This window comes from Narcine bancroftii, chromosome 11, assembly GCF_036971445.1.
Source record: "Narcine bancroftii isolate sNarBan1 chromosome 11, sNarBan1.hap1, whole genome shotgun sequence".
Lineage (NCBI taxonomy): Eukaryota > Metazoa > Chordata > Chondrichthyes > Torpediniformes > Narcinidae > Narcine > Narcine bancroftii.
In genome coordinates this window covers 102,975,028-102,994,442 of record NC_091479.1, presented here as the reverse complement: position 1 = coordinate 102,994,442, position 19,415 = coordinate 102,975,028, and the positions used below count along the sequence as shown (strand labels likewise).

Below are 19,415 nucleotides of genomic sequence, written 5' to 3'. Positions count from 1 at the left end.
CTCCCCAATCTTTGGCGTGCAATAGGTAGTCCCCTGCTGCATGTTTCGCATGAGAAGATCAGCGAGAAGCTGTGTTAAAATATTTATCAATCGGACGTCAGCTATTCTGTCACTTTGCTCCCAGACGCTCTGAGGTGGAGACTGGCTTCTTAGTGTTGAGTCAGCCTGGATCTTTAAGTCCAGTGCTTTCGATTGGCACTTGGAGCAACATGCAAACCACTGGGTCCAATCAGAGTGATTATTTGCGTTCGGACATTTAAAGACCTTGCTTAACAGCTTGGAGAGAAAATTATACAGGTGGAGATGGAAGGATGGGGGTGGATAAAGGGGTGAGAAAGTCAATGTAAGTCTGATGGGCAAGCCGATTCAAGGAGGCCTTGTTTTGTGGATAGTTAGAAGACTACAGCAGAGTTCAGGCCCTTTAGCCCTCAATTTTGTGCCGACATATATATTTTCACCAAAAATAAAAAAATAAAACTAAGCCCAGTAACCCTCTATTTTTCTTCCATCCCTGTGCCTGTTGAGCAAGGCACTCCAGACACCTTCAACTCTCTGTTTAAAAAGACAACTTATCCCTAATGTTTCCCTGAACTTTTTTCCCTTCACTTTGTGCAGATGTCCTCTGGTGTTTGCTATTCCACCCTGGGAAACAGGTGCTGGCTGCCCACCTTATCTATGCCACATCTGTACCACGGACTTTTATTTACATCTACGCATGCAAACGATCTAAAGTTGGTTGTAGATTTTGTTTGAAGACATATAGAGCACAGTAACAGGCCCTTCCAGCCCACAAACCCGTGCTACTCAAATACACCAATTAACCTACAAATCATTTCAGCCTGTAAATCTCCGTGACCCAAGGCAAGGAGCCCACACAGGCTGTGGGCTGTTGGCAACTGCAGTCATGGGACTCACATCAGGTTGCAGACTGCTGGAGACTGGCCGGAGGGGTACCAGGTACCAGAACCGGGATCTGAAAGGGTGCCAAGGATGCTGGAAGCTTCCTGATTGGGTCAGAGGTTCAGATCTGGAGCTCGGGCTGCCGACGGTTTGGTCTGAAGTCTGGGCGGCTGCAGAGAACGCAGGAGCGCCAGAGGAAAATCCATGGACACTCAGTGACTGAAGGGGCTCTCTTTTGCTTCTCTTTGAATGTAAGAGATTCTGCTGATGGTGAATCTTTGTCTGCCTTACAGCGGACTAATTGCAATTTCATGTAATATTACATTTTCTGTCTAATTATATGACAATAAAAAATAATCTTGAATTTCTTCACCCTTTCTATAGAATCCTCATCCTTCCTGTAGTGTGGTGACCAGACGGAATACAATATTCCAAATGGCGTCTAACTGAGGTCTTTCATAGCTGCAGGATTACCTCACACCTCTTGAATGGTATTCAAACCTAAAGTCCGAGATACCACATGTTCCAACTCACTTGCAGTAGATGTTACGCTGATGAGGAAAACTGATTCCATGGCCACAGCTTGGAGGCAGAGGAATGGGCAGAAACAGGTGGACCCACCGGCTGGAAAGGTGGGGAATAGAGGGTAAAGTGCAAGTCACGCAGAAAATCTCAAATTAGATTAAAAATGCGCAGATTGGTGGATTAATTGGCCAGTGCAAACTGCCTCTGTGGTCGAGGCGAGCAGTGGAATCTGGGAGGAGATGCTGACGGGAATGTGGGAAGAACACTGTGGGATCAGTGTAAATGGGTGTGTTATTGTTAGTCCAGACTCGCATTATTTTAGTGAGGACTGAGGCAGTTAACTACCCCGAATACTGATCCTCATCTTTTGAATTCAACTAGAAAAAGTAACAGTGTCTCAAGCATCTCCTCACTCCTTTTGTTTCCACTCTCAAAGACTTTTTAATTTAAATTTTATTTTAACAGATGCAGCATGGTAACTGGACCTTCTGGCCCACGAGCCTGCACGACCCAAATACAACCATGTGACCAATTAAACTACTTGCTCCGTACATCTTTGGAGGGTGGGAGGGAACCATGGCTTTGGAAGGCAACCAATCTCACTCAGCAGTGTGTTCAATAGAACTACACGATTTAAATCAGATCTTCCTACCAGCAGAATTTTCCAATTTCCCTCATGATTTGCCATCTCTTTTTGTCCACTCGCTTAATCTGTTTGCAGCCCCCCTTGTGAGCTCACTCTCCCCCCCCCCCCCCATCTCTAACTCATTCACAAACTTGGATATTCTAGATTCAACAGGTCAGCATTATTTTTTTAATGTGCATAGTTTAATTATACTTTTCCCCTGGAAACCACATTGTAATGAAATTTACAACACACATCAGCTCTTTGCAAATAAAAAAACACCAGATGAAGTTATTAAAATAAGAGATGAGCTGGTGTGAATGTACACTGGCATGAAGTACTGTTACAGCCACTCATTTAATCAAAGAAATAACAAGGGGGTTAGTGTCTATGCAAAACCAAAACAATTCAGCAGAACCAAATGGAGCCCACAGCAAGGATCTCCCAGTGGCCCAGCCACTTCAATTCCACACCGACATGTCTGTCCATGGCCTCATGTATGGCCAAGCTGAGACCACCCACATATTGGAGGAACAAAAGTCTGCAGACACCATGGTTGAATTAAAACAATGCTGGAGAAACTCAGTGTTCTTTATATAGCAAAGATAAAGGTGCGTAACTGACGTTTCGGGCTTGAGCCCCTTCATCAACCACACCTCAGCAGGCTCTAACCAGACAGCAGTAACACCGAGTTTCCCAATTTCTGCTAACACCCTTCCTACTCTCTCTGACTCCCCACCCCGTTCCCTTCCTTTTCCTATCAAAGAGCTCTTAGCCCTTTGCCCATCGCTTCTCAGCATTTTTCCCTTCCACCCTCCCACCTGTATCCACCAATTACATCTTATTTGTCAGCCTGTGTTCCTCTCCTTCTCCCTCCACCCTGCCTCTTTATTCAGACGTATGCCTGATTGTCAGCACTCCTGACAAAGGGCCCAGGCCTGAAACATTGACTGCCTTTTACTTCCCATGGATGCTGCGTGACCTGATGAACAGATCCAAATAACCATTTTATGAAAGGGACTATAAATGTCATTATTTGACTTTGACCTCTTCCTTTTGTCCACTTTTGCATTGTAGATGACTTAACTTCTGAGTCACAGGCTAATTGATGGATCGGAGGTCAATCACAGGACCATATGGCAGAATGGATCACTGGAGTCTCCCTCCTCCCCCCATCACCATGATCGTTGTCTGAAGAGGGAGCACAAAATCGTTGAGGACCCCTTCCACCCTGCACGCAGCATCTTTCAGTGGGTCCCGTCGAGGAAGAGATACAGGAGGATCAGAGCCAGCACCACCAGGCTGAGGAACAGCTTCTTCCCACAGGCAGCGAGAATGCAGAACGACCAAAGGAACTGCTCACACTGACCCTCCGAGACTCTCATATTCACAAAACAATATTAACATATTTGTGAAGATGTCCTCCATGTGTATTGTTTGTCTGGCTGTGTGTCTACATGATTTGCACCGAGGACCGGAGAACACTTACATCAGGTTGTACTTGTACAATCAGATGACAATAAACTTGACTTGATTTGTTTTGTATATGCCATTCATTGTTATTCCAGGAATGAAAGGGTTATCCATACAAGGAGCGTCTGACAGCTCTTGGCCTGGACTCGTTGGAATTTAGGAGAATGAGGGTGGATCTCATTGAAACATTTTGAATATTGAAAGGCATGGACAGAGTAGACGTAGAAAAGTTGTTTTCCACGGTGGGAGACTCTAGGACAAGAAGGCATAACTTCAGGATTTGAAGGGCGTCCACTTAGAACAGAGATGCAGAGGATTTCTTCAGCCAGAGGGAGGTGAATCTGTGGAATTTGGGGGTTGTGGAGACTGGGTCATTGGGTGTATTTAAGGCAGAGATTGACAGGGTAGGGTATCAAAGGTTATGGGGAAAAGGCCGGGCAGTGGAGCTGAGTGGGGAAAATGGATCAGCTCATGATTGAATGACAGGACAGACTCAATGGCCTATTTCTGTTCTTGTCTTATGGTCTTACTCCTTTCTGTGCCTGTGCCAGCATTTATTGCCCATCCCCAACAGATCTGTTTCCTCAGGTCATAGACAAATAGATGGATGCCAACTTGCATCTGGATTGGGTAAATTCACACTTCTCTCCCTCAAACACATTCGTCATCCAGATCACTTGGCACAAGTAATATTATAAATTCCAGACTTATTTAATTATGCTAATTCAACCTCCTCTGCTGCCAGGGTGGGATTTGAACTCATGTCACCAGATCAATCGTCCAGGCCTCTAAATACCAGTCCTGTAATTGAATCCTTTTGCAGGCTTTCCCATTATTTATACAGATGTACGTTTATTTATATTGAATCACATGCAATATACTTCCAAACAGATATCGAAAATATCTGTATCTGCAATTCCATTTAAAATACACTTTAAAAAACAATAAGAACAGAACATTCCATCACAGTACAGGCTCTTTAGCCCACAATGTTGTGCTGACCTATACAAACCTACTCCACACAATACAACTCTTCCCAACCTCACAGCCCATCACTGTAGAGGTTAGCACAACGCTGATACAGCGCCAATGACCCAGGTTCAAATTTGGCGCTCCATGTCTGCGTGGGTTTTCCTCCAGGTGCTCCGGTTTCCTCCCACCCTTCAGAACATGCGGTGGTTGTAGGTTGATTGGTGTATTGGGTCGGTGAGGGCTCAAATGCCGGAAGGGCCTTTTACTGTGCTGCACGTTTAAATTAGAATATTTAGGATAATCCTCTTTTTTTAAAACATCCATATGTTTTAGATGCCCTTAATGTATTGGCCTCCACCACCAGCAATGCTTTCCAGACACCCACCACTCCCTGTTTAAAAAAAACCTACCTCGGCCATCTCCCCTAAACCTTTCTCCTCTCACCTTAAACAGGTGTCCTTTTGCTAAAATCGATCCCAGTTAAAAAGAACAAGTGGTTACATGTTATTGCTTCAAGCTAGTTCAACCCAAGAAATTATGGCCAATCAGTGATATGATCAAAATATTTTCCATGCACCCCTTACAAAGGTCTCTCACCCGCAGATGTAGGATCAATAGTTGATCGATTGGGGAACAGAATTTTGAGCTTCGACAGCCTTGAACAAGTCCAAATGTTCCTGAAATACTGACGCACTGCTTGCATTACGCGGACTTTCCTGCGGCAGTGAGTTTATCCCAAGTGCTCTGCTTTCCTCTCTCATCTCAAAACTACACTGCTGTAAGTAACACCCTGAGGGAATGTACATGGAAATAAGATTCAAAATGGTTGGAGGGGCCTGTGTGAGGGAGCAGGAAATGAGGAGAAGGACTGAGGAAATTGGAGCTAGCATGGATGGGCTGACTGGCCCATGCCATCATGAATTATCTATGTCAGCTATCTCAATGAATTCACCGTGGTCCCAAAATCAAAATACCACAGGTGGAAACAAAAATAAACTTTTGGAAATTCTCAACAGGTCAGACAGCATCTATGGAAATTAAACTTCATGGTAAAAACCCATTGCCAGAGAAACTTAGTGGGTCATGTAGCATACTTTATGTTGTAAAGATAAGGATACATAACTGACGTTTTGGGTCTAAGCCATTCATCAAGGACTCTGACCTCCCCTGCCTGCCACCTCCCCCCGACCCCCCACTTCCTCCCTCCCTTGTCCTCCTCCCATATTCACCTATCACCTCATCCCTGTGGACTTGTGTTCCTCCACCCACCATTTTATTCAGACGCCTCCCTACATATTGATCAGGCCTTGATGAAGAGCTTTGAAAATGTATCTTCATTATATACAAAACACAGTGACCTGTTGAATTTCTCCACCATTTACTATAATCATGGCATCTGCGGGCTTTTGTGCTTCACTCAATAGTTCATGGTCAACGTTTTTCACTAGAACCAGAGCAAAAGATCATGAACCTGAACTATTAACACTCCACAGACCTGCTAGGGATTTTCACTATCCAGCCACCTCTTTCCGCGCACACTGTAACATCTTTCTCCTTTTATAAAGTTACAAAAAGCATCGTGTAGGTTTCTGTATACAAAAGGCAAAATCTGTTCCCCATGGTAGGGGTATCAAATGCAAAAGAGTATAGGATTAACACAAGAGGCAGGACTTTTAAAGTGGATCTGAGGGGCTAATCATTTTTAAACCAGAGAGTGGTTGATATCCAGAACTCACTGCCAGAGGAAGTGGTCAATCAGCCACAGAAGGGGTATCACTGAGTTGGACAAGGTGCAGGAAAGATTTGTGACAAAGTTTCCAGGACATGAGGACTTGAATTAGGAGGAGAAGCTGGGACTTTTCTCCCTGGAGCGTTGGAGACTAGGATAGACATTCAAGAAAGTCATGAGTGGTCTCTATAAGGTAAACAGTCCCAGACGTCTTCCCAGGGTAGGGGAGGTCTGGAACCAGAGGGGAAAGATTCAAAGGACACACACTAAGCACCTTGGTCACACAGAGTGTGGCGGGTATGTGGGAAGTGGTAGAGGTGGGAACAATTGCAATATTATATATTTACTGTAAACAGATACTGAACACAGACAGGAAAGGTTTCGAACAGCAGTTCTCAACCTTTTTACCCCACTCACGTACCACCTTAAGTAATCCCTTACTAACCACAGAACAGCTCTGGCATAGGAGGTCCAGTGCCCTGTGGTTAGTAAGGGTTACTTAAGGTGGTAACGTGAATGGAAAGAAAAAGATCGGAACTGGACTTCAAATCACATGCAGTGGCATTACTAGGTTTGGTATCACCCAGTGCGGTAACTCATGGTGCCACCCTCCCCCCACCATAGACATTGAATTACAACATTATTAATAACTGAGCAGAAGCCATTTTTAAATTTTTCTCCTTCTTTTCCTTTAATTACTACTAAATTCTCAAAATGTTTTTGATATTGATTCACAAATACCAACGGCCACAATATTGTAGCTAAAACACCAGAAAATTTGACAAAAGCCGTGACTATAAAGACACCGGCAGCAACGAAAACAACAGTGTGTGATGGTGGCGTGGGCAGACGGAACTACGTAATTCAAAGTGTCATTGTAATTTGGTAATAACAACAGCTCTGACCAGAGCACATTAGAATGTGTAGAAGGATGGGGTCTTATTGGGGTGGGGGGAAAGTGGGGCTTCTTTAGAGGGCAGAAAGATTGGCATGGACACGGCAGATCCTGTTCCTGTGTGGACATGGCAGACGGATGTGGCAGACCCCGTTCCTGTGTGGACATGGCAGATGGACATGGCAGACCCTGTTCCTGTGTGAATATGGCAGACGGATGTGGCAGATCCCGTTCCTGTGTGGACATGGCAGATGGACATGGCAGACCCCGTTCCTGTGTGGACATGGCAGACGGACATGGTAGACCCCGTTCCTGTGTGGACATGGCAGATGGACATGGCAGACCCTGTTCCTGTGTGAATATGGCAGACGGATGTGGCAGATCCCGTTCCTGTGTGGACATGGCAGACGGACATGGTAGACCCCGTTCCTGTGTGGACATGGCAGACGGACGTGGCAGATCCCGTTCCTGTGTGGACATGGCAGACGGACATGGCAGACCTTGTTCCTGTGTGGACATGGCAGACGGACGTGGCAGACCCCGTTCCTGTGTGGACATGGCAGACGGACGTGGCAGATCCTGTTCCTGTGTGGACATGGCAGACGGACATGGCAGACCCCGTTCCTGTGTGGACATGGCAGACAGACATGGTAGACCCTGTTCCTGTGTGGACATGGCAGACGGATGTGGCAGATCCCGTTCCTGTGTGGACATGGCAGACCTTGTTCCTGTGTGGACATGGCAGACGGACGTGGCGGATCCCGTTCCTGTGTGGACATGGCAGACGGACATGGCAGACCCCGTTCCTGTGTGGACATGGCAGACGGACATGGTAGACCCCGTTCCTGTGTGGACATGGCAGACGGACATGGCAGACCCCGTTCCTGTGTGGACATGGTAGACTCCGTTCCTGTGTGGACATGTCAGACGGACGTGGCAGATCCCGTTCCTGCACCTTTTAATCTGATGATTCTTGCTTTCCTGCATTCCTTCTGGAACGTTCCCATTTAATCCGTTTCTACAGCCCACGCAGGGACTGTGTCTGAGACCACAGTCAGAAAATAGGTCAGGAACCAGGTCTTCATTTGTGAGGTAGGGGTTTTGAGTGAAATCATGAGCTGGACATCATCAGGCCTTCCCTCCCTCTACCTGCTGAATCAGATGCAAGACAGTGGATATCCATCATAACCCAATTCAAACGATCCCTCCGAGATGAATATCCACAAAATAATTTATTTGATGTTGCAACACCTGGGCATTCAAGCCATTGAGTTCATCCCTGCTGATCTTTTTGTACCACCCTACATCTCACTCTGTCATTCCCCATCCTAGTCCTGTTTTCCTAGCTTCTGCTTTTGCACATCTCCCCCCCCCCCCCACCTCCACCACACTCTGCAGGGACGGCGACCTCACCTGAAGCCACCATTCATTGGTGACCACCTCACATTTGCTTGGTTGTGGCTGTGTAATCCCACTGCAGTCACTAACAGTGGACAGGTTGCTAATTACCACCGAAATGAGCTCCACCTTTGCTCCACTACTCTTTGGTTCAGATGCCTGCTGACATTTTTCCAGATCTTGATGAAGGGCTCAAGCCCAAAATGTCGGTTCTGTATCTTTACTCTATAAAGGATACTGCTTGACCTGCTGAGTGTCTCCAGCATTGCATTTTTACTTCAACCACAGTGTCTACAGATCCTCGTGTTTTACAAAAGAGTGGTAACAGATTCTTCTCAGAGCATTCGCTCGGGTATTTATCACAGGGAGTAAAACTGCACACCTTTTCAATTCAGATTTCACAAATTCAGGTCTGGAAGATGAAAATGAAAGATTACTTTTCTCAAAGTTGAAACAAGGGCGTGAGGCTGAAGATATCCGTGTGCAAAAACTGAACGGCTTCTATTCCTGGGCAGGCACAGCTTGACTCAGGTATTACACACAATGAGCATCCTGCATAAAGGAAGCCTGTTTGAGTACAGAGAATGTGAAGCTCAGATAAAACATTCCTCGATTCAAGCAGTCACACCGATTAAATAAAAGAGCACATCCGTCGAGACGATTGGCAGCAGTGTTAGAGTTGGCATTTAAAGACTCTGCCCATGGAACAATGTGAAACAAGCTCGTCTGTCGAGTTCCAAACATGTCAAAGACAAAGGCACAAAAGGAGCAGGGGTTATAAATGACTTATTGTGAAAGATTTGGCTCATTTGCAATGAATCTGAATAAATTAGTGGCCACCATGATCCAGGTGCCATGAAAACAAAAATTTATTCTCCTCACAATAACGCAATCTGAAGCTTACCCAACATGTTCTCCTGCTCGCCCATTTTCTAAACAGAAGCTGTTCAGTCCCGGGGAGAAAGCCAACGTATATCCTCAGGTAATCGCTGAGTCCGTCCTTAAATCCACAAACAAATTTTAAATTCCAGCCTTCTCAAATTAAAGGGTGGGACCTCAAAGATGCTCCGCATCAGGAGACAGCAGTGACTTTTGCCTTCCAGCCTGACTGTGAAGTCTCCCAGCTAGGGACCAGGAGCATGTGAGAGAAAACCAATCAGGAAAGTATCTGGCAGCAGCTGAGAGCTTCACCGAAACCCCCTCGCAATTAAAATATCACCGGGTAGAGGGACACGCCACTTCGCACAGTTTGTCTTCTGTCATGCATCCTTTGTGCTTGTGTACAATTATAGAGTTGGATGTCTAGAGGGAGACAAACAGATACACACAGACACAAGGGTATTGAAGTGTACAGAATAATGGAAAGAATAAACACACACACATTATATATGTAAAGAGAGAGATAAAATATGTATGTAAACAATATACAGACATGTTGTGTGTGTGTGTGTGTGTGTGTGTGTGTGTGTGTGTGTGTGTGTGTGTGTGTGTGTGTGAGAGAGAGAGAGGGAGAGAGAGAGAGAGAGAGAGAGAGAGATAGAGAGAAATTATCCTCTACATTTAAGACTCAAGATTTTAAAATCCTGCGACCGTGGGATCTGGGCCCAAGATGCCGGTGCTTAGGTTCGGCAGTGGCCTCGAGGGGTTGAAAACTCTGGGGAAGTAGAGGACTGGAGCAGGGAACCAGAAGGAGAAGTAGAAAATATGACCTATAGGCCTTTCAAGTGAAGCAACACTTCACATGTGTATCCCCAGGACTGATTTATTGCATCCAGTGCTTCCTTTGTGGTCTTTTCTACATCAGAGGGACTGGGCACAAATTGGGAGATCACTTGGCCAAGCACCTTTCCTCCATCTGCACCAGTGAGAGAGACCTCCCAGTAGCCAACCATTTCAGTTCAGTATCACACTCCCACACTCACATGTCTGTCCATGGCCTTTGTACTGCCCCACCCTGACCACCCGCAGATTGGAGGGACAACACCTGATTTTCCATCTGGGCCCTCTCCAGCCAGATGGCATTGACACCAACTTTTCTGGTTTCTGCTAACCTGCTCTTCTCTCTCTCCACCCCACTCCCCTTCTCCTGTCAAGTTCTCCTCCCTCCTGTCACCCTCCCTTCACCTAGCACCCTCCTCCCCTTGATCGCTGCTGTCCTCTCCCACCCTTTTCCACCTATCACCTCCTGCCTTGTGACCACTCCTTCTCTCCCTACTCTTTCATTCAGACACCTGCCGACATTCTCTCGTACCTGGCTGGATTGCACACACAACAAACTTTCTCAGTACCTCAGAAAAGATGACCATAAAAGAAACATAAGTTGAAATAAATACTGTTCTCCCTCACCCATCCCCCTTCCACCACCGATCCCCATCATTAGTGATCCCCTGCCCCCACCTCACTGATCCCCTACCCCACCAAACCCCCTCCTCATTTATCTCCTACCCCCACCAATCCCCCTCCTCACTGATTGCCTACTCCCATCGATTTCCCTGCTCACTGATCCCCTACACCCACCTCACTGATCCCCCTACCCCCACCAATCCCCCTTCCACCACCGATATCCCTGCACTCCTCCCCACTGATCCCCTTCTCCCAACGATTCCCCACCAACTGCTCTCCCCACCAACCTCCCTAACACTACAATCCCCCTTCCCCACCATCCCTCCTTGCTCACCAACCGCCCTAACCCCATGATCCCCCTGCCCCAATCAACCTTCTGCCCTACCATCCTTCCTCCCCCACCGACCCACCTCCACTACTCTCAAAGCCATTTTAAATCCTCTCCCTCTCTCCTCCAACCTCTGCCTTCTCAGTCTAATCTCCACCCTCTCAGTCTAACGTCCCCCACCAGACGGAACACAAAACACACTTTATCTGTGCTCCTCATGGCTTCACCAAGCAGTCCCAGGGAGATAAGTTTCTCCTTCCAGCCCTCCAGTCCAGGTACCATCCGACCAATAGCTGGAGTCTTACAGCAAGGCCGAGATCAGTGACCTGAATTTTAGACCATGTAGAAGGAACAGTGATAACCAACAGGGCGGAAACAATTTCCAGGGTACATAGAGGGTCCATGGAGGTCTGGAAGGCAGGCATCATGTGGATAACTCAATGAATAAATTGTCCACTAGGAAGCTCGTCCTTTTTGTTGGATTGACATATACATTTATAATAAATGGGATGCAATTTAAATATTAAAGCATCTATAAGGCAGAAATTGCTATTTCCCTTTTCTTCATCTCAATCGAGTGGATTCACTGGGTCTTCCTCTAAGAGAAGGGCGCAGGGGCTGACCATGGAGACTCCAGTCACTGAAGCCCTTGCCCCCGCAATACCGTAGCTGATCCTGGCTCAGCTCAACTGCTTCCGCAGGACGGGGTCCCCCGGAAACTCCTGCATGTGGGGCACGACGGGAGCCTCTCCCAGAGCCCTCCGAAATGAAGGCCGACCTTGGGCAGGCTGTTCTAGACGGCACGCTTTTTAACACAACTTCAAGCTGAAGTACCCAGGAGCTTTGAGTGATGTGGGGACAACGGCAGGGAGCAGGAGGCAGGGGAGAGTGAATGAAAAACAAACCTTCCCCAGCTTCAACACACATCCAATTATACACTCAATGGATCACCTCCTCGACTGAAATTGTGCATGGTGCCGAACACCATGTAAAACACACCTATACCCTTTTTGCAAGCTAAATATAGATGAGGAAACTCTCCAAGCCAGTGCTGATTTCAATTTCCGTCACATTATTACCAGATTCGAGCTGACAAGAACTTACATTAATGTAATAGTCGTGAATTAACTTGCTTTCTGGGAGATTATGCTGTAATTTATGAAGCCACAATTTTTTTAAAACTGTCATCTCGTGTTGTTCGGTCACCCTCAAACTAATTAAATAATGGTAGTTTAACTCCTTCAGCTCAGAAGAGCAGATTATTTTACGATTAGAAGGGTGGTGTGGTTAGCGCGATGCTATTACAGCGCCAGCAACCCGGGTTCGAATCCTGCGCTGTCTCTGTGTAGTTTGTACGTTATCCCTGTGTCTGCGTGCATTTTCCATGGGTTCTCCAGTTTCCTCCCACTCTGCGCACAGGGTTGTAGGCTAATTTTGGCAGCACGGGTTTAAATGGCTGGAATCGGCTTCAACCCTGCTGTAAATAAAAAATTTAAATTTAAAAATAGGAGCCGGACAGTTGTTTTACATACGAGGACCCTTGGTTCATCGTACCTGTGCTGGTTCTTTGGAAAATCTTGCCAATTCATACTGTTCCATCTGCCCTTTTACACTGTCTCTTGGGGGGACTAAAACACTCCTTCCAACTGAATTGGTGATTTACTTCTTCTAGTTGAGCATTTGGTCCTCATCAGGTGATATGTACAACACAGAACCTAGAACAGTCCAGCCAAATATCACCTGCTGGGGGGACGTAAGGGCCTCAGATTCCAGCATCTGTACAGCTCAGGAAGAGGTTGTCCAGCCGACAGGTCCATGCTGAGCGTGGTCCAGGTTAAACTCTGCAGCCTGAATGTGATCCATACCCCTCCACTTGCTTCATATGCAGGTGTCCGTCTAGAAGCCTCCTGAAGTTACTACCATTTCTGCTTCCACCACTCACCACGGCAGTCCATTCCACCAAAAGGAAGAGCAGGTCATTGACCTCAGAGAGCAGGGGGAAGCACAGGTCACAGGTGGAGATGGTGGAGAGCTTCAAGGGGTAGATATGACCAACAATCTGTCCTGGTCCAACCACGTTGGCATTACTCTGTGTGCAAAGAACTTGCTCCACACACCTCCTTTAAAATTCTCCCCCTCATCTTCCAGTGCAGCCATTCTCAACGTGGGCCCTAGGCACCCCCTCCCCGGAGACCACAGCACATTTGGATTTTTTTTAAAAATTTAGACAACAGGCCTTTCTGGCCCACGAGCCCATGCTGCCCAATTACACGTAATTGACCTACAACCCCCATACATTTTGAACGGTGGGAGGAAACTGGCGCTCCCGGAAGAAACCCACGCAGACACGGAGAGAACATAGACACAGGATTCAAACGCCAGTCCCAGTCACTGGCTCTGTAACTGGATGGAGCTAACTGCAATGAGAACAATGCTGAATCACCAGTATAGAAGGTTACCAAGTGTGGGTGAATGGAATTGTAACAATGGGGGTATGGTCAGTATGAACTTGATGGGCCATAGGGCCTGTCTCCGTGCTTTATGTCTCCATGCCTATCTCAAATACCTCAAAGATACAACTCTGGCAGATAACAAAATGTATTCCAACATTTTGCTGGAATACTAGCTGCACTGATCATGTTAATATTCCACTGGGAATATTAACACAAACATCAGCGACTCTGTACAGGCTTTAAACAGCCTGTTAAAGGAGCGAGCAGGCTTTGTAAGTAAAATCCTGCAACCTTGAGGTCTGTGCTCAAGATGGCAGTGCCTGTGCTCAGCCGCCTCCACGAGGGGCTGCAGGGAAAGGCCAGCACAGGGCACCTTCCATTCAGAAGGAGAAGTAGAGGAGACAATCCTACTGGACGGTGACCACGCCAGTGGAGCAGCGAGGGAATCAGCATCTGAGGGATGCACACAGGCTGCGGGTGACTTGCGGTTGGGGGACCCACATGGGCTGCGGGACACCGGCTCATGGAAACTAAGTTTCGGAGATGGGATTCAAGAGGGGGCGGAGGGCAAGAAAGGCTTCCGAAGGGCCTCAGGCACTGAAGGCTTCCTGATCGTGTCGGAGGTTCAGATCTAGAGTTCGGGTGGCCAATGGATCGGATATGAGTCTGCAGTGGGAGCGCTGGAGGCGAATCCTCGGACACTCAGTGACCCTATTGCTTCTTTTTTTTCTCTTACCGTAAGGGGCACCGGGCAACACTAACGGTGACTCTTTGTCTCCCTTACGTCAGGCAGAACGCAACTTTGTGTAATATTACATGTTCTGTACTATTACATAACAACAAAGGAATCTTGGATACCATCACATTATTTTAATATTCCACTCAGCAATTACGGCTGGCAATGGTCAAAAACTTGTACACGCATGACCTTGTGGACAAATAGGAGTCCCGAAAGCTTGCAGATGACACCACGTATCTCAAACAGGAAGAAGATTGGTTTGGTAGCATGGCCTCGGGATACCATCCTCTCCCTTAATGTCAGCAAAAGGAAGGAGTGGTTCGTCATCCTCAGAGAGCAGGGGGAAGTACAGGTCACAGCATATATTAGCAGTGTTGATGTGGAGATGGGGTAGGTATCACCACCAACCTGTCCTGGTCCAATTACAGCGATGTTACGACTGAGAGAAAGCTCACCAGGAATGCTGCTTTTTCAGAAGCCTGAGGCATCTCTTCCCAAGTTTTGTGAATGTCTGATTAAAGTATCCCATAGAATGCATCACAGCATGGGACGGGAACTGCTTCACCCAAGTTCAAACAAAACTGCAGAGGGTTGCGAACATGGTCAGACCAACTTCCCCAATTGCACTTCATCTATACCCTCCATTGCTTCAGGAAGCCTGCCAACATATCAAAGACCCTTCCCACCCTGCACTCACTCTCCTCTTCCCCCTTACATAATGGCAGAAGATTCATGGGTTTGAAAGCACCAAGCTCCAGCTTCAAGGAGAGTTCCTTTCTTGCTGTTATCAGACTCTTAAATGTGCCTCTTGTTGGTAAATGATGAGGCCCTTGTACTTTGGTTTGTAACTTTACATCTTGCACTTTTATCCTATAACCTGCCTGGATAGAATGCAAGGCAAATTTTCTCAATGCATCTTGGTACGTGACAGTAAGTCCATAAGACCGAAAGACATAGGAGTAAAAATAGTCTATCCAGCCCATCGATTCTACCCCTAATTAAATTGTGAGCAGATCCAGTTTCCCACTCAGCCCCAATGCCAAGCCTTCTCCCTGTAATCTTTGTACTCCAAGGCTAATCAGAAACCTTTCAATCTCTTCTTTAAACACACCCAATGACTTGACCTCAGTTAGAAACAAATTCTACAGGTTCACCACCCTCTGACTGAAGAAATTCCTCTGCATTTCTGTTCTGAGCGGATGCCCTTTAACCCTGAAGCTCTGCCCTCTTGTCCTAGACTCTCCCACCATGGAAACAACTTTTCTACATCTACTCTGTGCACGCCTTTCAACATTTGAAATGTTTCAGTGAGATCCCCCTCATTCTCCTAAATTCCAACAATAAAGGTCATGTGATAACCCTTTCATTCCTGGAATCATCCTCGTGAACCTCCTCTGAACCGTCTCCAACGCCAACCCATCCTTTCTTAAATGAGGATCCCCAAACTGATCACAATATTCCAAGTGAGCTCTCACCTGTGCTTTATAAAACCTCAATGTTACATCCCTGCTCTTACAATATATTCTATTCCTCTTGAAATGAATGAATGCCAGCACTGGATTTGCCCTCCGATTCAATACTGGCCGCCACTATTTCTCAACATACTAATACTCCCTGGAGTATTATCACTGGTTATGTGAACAGAGCTCTGGACAACCAATGCTGGCCATATTAATTCACTGGATTATTACTGCTAACTCTAGTAAAATTTTCCTGGGTTATTACTGCCAGTGTTGTTACTGTATTCTTCAAAAATTGGTGTAATTAGATTTAATACTTCCTTTTTATTTGGAATATTTTGATTTTCATAGACCTGCAGAATTCAAATAGTAAAATCCTTCACCATTCATACAAGATACAGAGTCTGCGTTTATTCCCCCTTCCCAGCTCCCCACATCCCCCCACCCCAGCTCCCCACCTCATCCTATCGAAACAACAACTTGTACACATATAAATTCCGGTGGGGTCATATAGCCCTACAGAAACCTAGGGAAAAAAAAATAACTAGGACGGCTGAATAACAAAGGATTTAAAAAATCAATTGAAAGGAAAAAAAACTTAAAACGAAACTAAAAAAAGCCCCTTGCCTGTGCCATGTCCCACTTTCTTGCTCACTTTTGGTTCCCTGCTGGGACGGATTGCTTTCATACCCCTATTTCGAAGGTGGGGGAACTCATCACTCTGTGCACCAATATATTTGAAGTAAGGTTGCCCCTCTCTAACGGATGTGTCATGTTTCCCCCTGAGATTGTATGGGATTTCTCCAGGGGTATGCAACTCTATATTTCCACATTCCATCGTGTGATATTTAGCTGGGAGTCGGACTTCCACGAAACTGCTATACACTCCCTGGCTACCACCAAGGTGACCTTCACGAATGGAATTTGATATTTGACCAATCCAAAACTCACATCCGAAATATCTCCCAGAAGGTACAACTCTGGATTAATACTCCCTTTCCCTAGTGCTGTTCAACATTGGGCTACTGGGACTGCAATATTAATACTAAAATGGGCAACAATAGCTGGTTATAACACTACAACACTGGACCACTATTCAAATAAAGTGTTGGAAGAGGGCTTGGTGAATTTAATAGGAGTGCAGAAAACTGTATCGCATGAGCCAGATTCTGAATCAGTGGGATTTCCAAATAATAGAATGAAATTTTAATCAAAATTTTACTATAATATTCCCCTGGGATAATTTCACTCATTATGTCAATACTCCCTTGTTGTAATAGCAATAGTTTAACATAAGTACTTATTAATACTTTGCCAGTTTAGTTTTGCATACCACGGTAATATTTCCCTGGTCGTCTTTGATGTCACAGTAAAACTGGGCAGTCCTATGATCGCTGTTTGTTGCTGGGCTCTGGGGCACAAAATCAACGTCTATGGCTTCCATTGGCTCAAACACATCCACTGAAATTGCAATGGCTTTCTAATCCAATTGTTTTCGTCTATTAGCTAGCAGATTAGTGGTTTATGGCATACATTATAAGCTCTTGCTGTTCCAACATCTGTGGGGCCAAAGCAGATTTAAACCTGGGCAGGCAAATGGATAGAGATCCCTTTAATTGCCTGGCACCATTCCAAAAGATTGGGAGCTGCAGTGTTGGTTTCCAAAGCTTAGGAATCTTAGGAATAGAGACATGGAGAACAAGAGAAATTACAGATAGCAGAATATTCAGCAAACAGTGAGAAGCTGGAGGAACTCAGCAAGTCAGGCAACATTTCAATCAGGGAACATTACAGCACAGTACAGGCCTTTCAGCCTACGATGTTATAGCCGACCAAGAGAAACCTCCTCAACCTTCCCTCCCTCACACACATAACCCTCTATTTTTCTAGCATCCATGGGCCTGTCCAAGAGTCTTTAAATGTCCCTATTGTTCCAGCTTTCATCACCACCCTGGCAAGGCATTCCAAGCACCCACCACTCTGTGTAAAAACAGAGCAGTGAAACACAACATTCCAACTTCTCTACTCAGAACCCCAACTAATGAAGGCAAGCAAATCAAATGCCTTTCTCACCACCCTGTCTACCCATGGTGCTACTTTCAGGGAACTGTACAACACTCTCTGAGGCCCAATCAACCTACTGATATTAAGGGCTCTATACAAATAAATGTTGCTATCTGTTGACAGAGATGCACAAAATTCCAAGATCTGAGAGGGGAGAATCTCACACTTACCCGCCCTCCCATGAGGAACAGGAACAATGTCAAATCCTTCAAACAAGTCTCGCTTTCACTGCTCTCTCAGTCTCACCTATCCCCGTCTCCTGCCACGTCAGGCACGCCTCTCTGTATGATGTCACGTGCGGCTGACCCATCTGGGATCTGGTTCATGCTCCGAGTGTACAGGTTAAGGCCTCCGTCAGTCATGTACCTGCAAACAGAGCGCAAATGTCAGGAATGTAAAGGAATTTTCCCCAGTTCCTCCACTGAGTGCAGTGTCAGGCTTGGCATGCGAGAACATATGAAACAGATACAGCCTGCACTGTTGCAACACCAACTTTTTCTTCCTCTTTCAGGCTGGTAACTGTGTTAACTACCTGTCTTTGGTATTTTTAACTTAATATAGACTTTTGGAGTTATTTTTTCCCCTCATGAAGCACCTGTTTGGCTGCACGCAGGAAGAATTTTGGTGCATATGCAGATTGTACAATGTGTGTGACAATAAGCTCATTTTCACGATCACATTCACCAGCACAGAACGGACTGCAGTTACTCACTCAGACAGTCTTGCCAATATCTACCGAACCTGAGACCTCCAGCATTCAGAAGGACAGGAGCAGCAAGTGCAGGAATACTTCGCCCATCCACCGGGGCTCCTTGTGCTGTTGTGGGAATTGAAGGAGCCCCTGTGCACGGGTGAAGTATTCCTGCAGAAATGGAAATATTTTGCCAATCCTTCCTCGTCCACTTGATCCTGGATCTCTGTCCTCGACACAAAGACTGCAGTTGTGGGTCATGGATTCAGTCCAGATTTTCAAAAAGGGAAATTTGGAAAATTAGAGGCACGAGAAACTGCAGAGAACTGGAGTAGAAAACACAATCTGCTGGAGGAACTCAGTGGGTCGTGAAGGGCTCGCAAAGGGCCCCGGGCGCTGAGGGCTTTCTGATTGTGTTGGGAGGTCTGGATCTGGAGCTCGGGTTGCCGATGGTTTGAACACGAGTCTGTGCGGCTGCAGAGGCCCTGGGAGCGCTGACCTTGGGAGCGAATCCATGGACATTCAGTGTCTCTGGAAGCTCTCTGTTTTGTTTCTCTTTCTTCTATTTGTTAGGGGCACAGCGATTCTTTGTTTGCCTTACGGCAGGCAAAAGCTGATCTATATCATGTATGTTACATTTTTTTTAATGTATTATGACATGAGAATAAAAGGAGCTTTGAACTCGCAGCAACTCCAGCCTCGTGTCATCAGTAACCTTACCAAACCACCCCTTCATTTCTTCATCCAAGTCAATCACAAAAGCAGGGGTCCGTGAACAGATCCCTGCGAACTAAATCCTTCCGGGTGCAGCCAGTTACTT

The 19,415-nt window shown here is 46.2% G+C and overlaps 1 protein-coding gene across 16 annotated transcripts in view; it reads right to left on the bottom strand.

Moving 5' to 3' along the window:
- The window catches only part of nav3 (neuron navigator 3), a 401,736-nt gene that overhangs the window by 77,756 nt on the left and 304,565 nt on the right, over window positions 1-19,415 (bottom strand). For all 16 annotated transcript variants that reach the window (XR_011346818.1, XM_069904353.1, XM_069904355.1 and 13 more), the window contains one exon: window positions 18,151-18,270. Coding sequence is in view for 15 of the 16 variants with exons in the window: in XM_069904353.1 (XP_069760454.1) it covers window positions 18,151-18,270 (120 nt within the window). In the remaining variant the exon portion in view is untranslated. The remainder of the gene's footprint in view (window positions 1-18,150; window positions 18,271-19,415) is intronic.